Genomic DNA, 2697 nt, shown 5'->3' on the forward strand with positions numbered 1-2697 from the left:
ATTCAACAGTGTGTAGTTTGTCCATAGGACTTAAACACTTTCAGTGCACATAGAAATATATTTTAGTAATTTGATTACAGTAGGATAGTTTTATCAGACTTGTTTCTTCAAAAGTTATTTTGAGTGTATAGTCATACTCATCATTTGTGAGAGGAGCTTAAATGACTCTACTTGACGGCAGAAAACCTAAATCAAGTCCCTGAGGTGCTTGTTGGAGATTTGGAGCAGATTTGTAATCACAGATTTCTAAGACTACTTTTTGCCCCCAAACATTTGTAAAATAAAAACAGAGCTATAAAGTCATATTTAAGTCTATGTAGGCTGATTAAATTACAGTGTATTGCCTGTCAACACTAATGTAGTGGTATCTACATCAAAATAAGTTTCTATAAAAAAACCTCAACACCATTATAAATATAAGTACATAAATAGTTCAGTATCACCAAATAAATACATCACATAGCACATACATATTTACACAAAATCAGGTGAGTCTCTGGTCTTTGTCATATCCTGCCTGCATTATCACAACTGCAACTTCTCCTGAGAGTCCGCATTAAAATCCTACTAAGCTTCATAATCTTACTCTTTCAGTTTGCAAGAAACCTTGTTATAGCTTTGAAAATGGCACCGGCACCTGCCCATTTTCACCTGCTTGGACTTTGGTGTTGTTCTGTAGTTACAACCCACAGGTCACAGACACGTCTGCACCTTGACGACAGTAATAGCACCGCAGTGTCCATATTAGTCCGCAAGGAACATCCCCAGTTCTGAGCTGTTCAGTTGCCAGTTCTCTAGTCCCTCCTTTGGTACTGTCATCTGAGTGAGCAGCTCCTTCTCATCCAGCCGGCTCACTGTCCAGCATTTCTTGCTCACAGGTTTTGAATTTGTCGAATCTGGAAGCTCCACCTCACAGGTGAGCTTATCGCCCACATGTACGGTGAGGAGGCCTGCCCTGCATCTGAAGATGCAGGTGAGGTTGAGGTTAATGTACATGAAGTAGGTCCCGGCCTGTTTTGGCATCAGTGTATGCTGGGTTTTTTTAAATATGAAGTTGGTTCCTACAGACTGCCCAGCACCGTAGGGGACTGTATCCCATTGCATGGTGGAGTTCTCCAGCTTATTCAGCCCATCTGCAGGAGGAGACGATCACATTTATTTTAGATTATGCGTACACAATGCAAAAACATGCACTTACATTTCTTTGTGGTGTTGTCTCAACTCTGACCTGATTAGACACAGCTAAGAACTATATAAAATGTCTTTGATGTCATTAAAGTTATGCATTAAATGTCTTCTTATTATTAAATGTCTTATTATTTGGAAATACCACAGTGTTACTGGAAAGGAAAACTGTACCACTGTGTGTCCTTCAAAAGCTGTCCTTAAACATCACTAAGGAGACCTGATGTTACATGTTTGCATTTAGCAAATAGAAATAGACTTACTCGTAATGGCTTCCAGGTAGGCAACATTCTGCATCTGTTAATAAAAGAGGACAGATGAAATGGATTAAAATGTGCAGAGGACATGGGTCAAAATAGGGGGGGAAAGCAAATTATTCAGATTTCATGCCAATAACTGAGATGAATTGTTTACCTTGTATGCTGAGTCAGATGTAAGAGGATCGTGGTTGTGATCCACTTTGATCGCTTTGGACTGCAGGTCCATCAATTTGGACTGCAGGTCCATCACAACAATCACTCCGCCAGCAGCCACAGCTGTCACCGCCACAAACAGAACAATGATGGACATGACCAGAAAAACGTCCAGGCAGCTCCCACGTCGGCGGCCGCTTTTCTGAAGAGACTCAACATCCATTGCTGTATTTTGGTGTCCTAACAATCGGCGGTAGGAGAAAGTGTCCGCACCGTCCAATTTTTTTTAGGTCCAGCGGGAAGAAAAACAAATGTTGAGTTGCAAGCGCTGGAAGTTGCACAGCTCCTGTTGTTCGACGCTTTACCTCCACAAGATAGTCCTCTGGTTATCACACAGCCCAGTCCGAGTCTTGAGGTGAATGCTGTGCTTGTTAGAGCCATGTTGGTTTTATAGCCTAGTCTGTTGTACACTGCCTTTAGTTTCAGACACGGAGGAAAAATGCGGAAGTCATGGGTTTCCCTCTCGCCTTCTCACATACACCCCCCTCCTTACAGCTTGTACAGGAGGTGAGAAACCAGACGCACAGACTTTCCGCAGATCTGTCTACAGTTGCGCAAGGGCGAAGACACAGTGCAGTGGAAAACGAAAGGGAGAGAATAGAATACTTTCTGCCTTCAACTTCACTACCTTCCGTCGCAGTCACACCTTTCCCTCTCCACTTTGAATCTCACAGGGAGGGGGGGAAGTGGCACAGTGGAGATAATGAGAGCCTAAATTGCCTTAGTGGGAAAATACTCCGGGAAGGTTAATGCAGAACATAAATGTGATGTGACAGGGAGAGGCATTTTACAAGACTACATATTTCAGTATCAACCTAAAAAAAACTCGCAGCGTCAGCCCTCCAGGTTTACATTTCTGGCACCACCACGTGCTACTCTGTTATCATATAAGAATGTGACACTATTGTGCCAAAATAATTTAGGAATTCCCCATGTTGGGTGTGTGTTTCTCCGGACTAGAGGAGCTGTATAGACATATCCAGAAAGAAAAAAACGGTGATTTCTTATTTCTTAGGACCTTGCCAGCCAATCAGATTGC

At 42.5% G+C, this 2697-nt stretch overlaps 1 protein-coding gene across 1 annotated transcript; it reads right to left on the reverse strand.

Annotated features, from left to right (window-relative positions):
• Nucleotides 1-17: 17 nt before the first annotated feature.
• LOC109952413 (uncharacterized) lies at nt 18-2475 on the reverse strand. Its single transcript, XM_020587480.1, has 3 exons — nt 1600-2475; nt 1449-1482; nt 18-1133 (listed from the first exon to the last, which is right to left on the reverse strand). The coding sequence occupies exons 1-3, from the start codon at nt 1819-1821 to the stop codon at nt 745-747; spliced, it is 645 nt and encodes a 214-aa protein (XP_020443136.1). The 5' UTR covers nt 1822-2475; the 3' UTR covers nt 18-744.
• Nucleotides 2476-2697: the final 222 nt, after the last annotated feature.

The sequence above is a fragment of the Monopterus albus genome, unplaced genomic scaffold, assembly GCF_001952655.1.
Source record: "Monopterus albus unplaced genomic scaffold, M_albus_1.0 scaffold458.1, whole genome shotgun sequence".
NCBI classification, from domain to species: domain Eukaryota; kingdom Metazoa; phylum Chordata; class Actinopteri; order Synbranchiformes; family Synbranchidae; genus Monopterus; species Monopterus albus.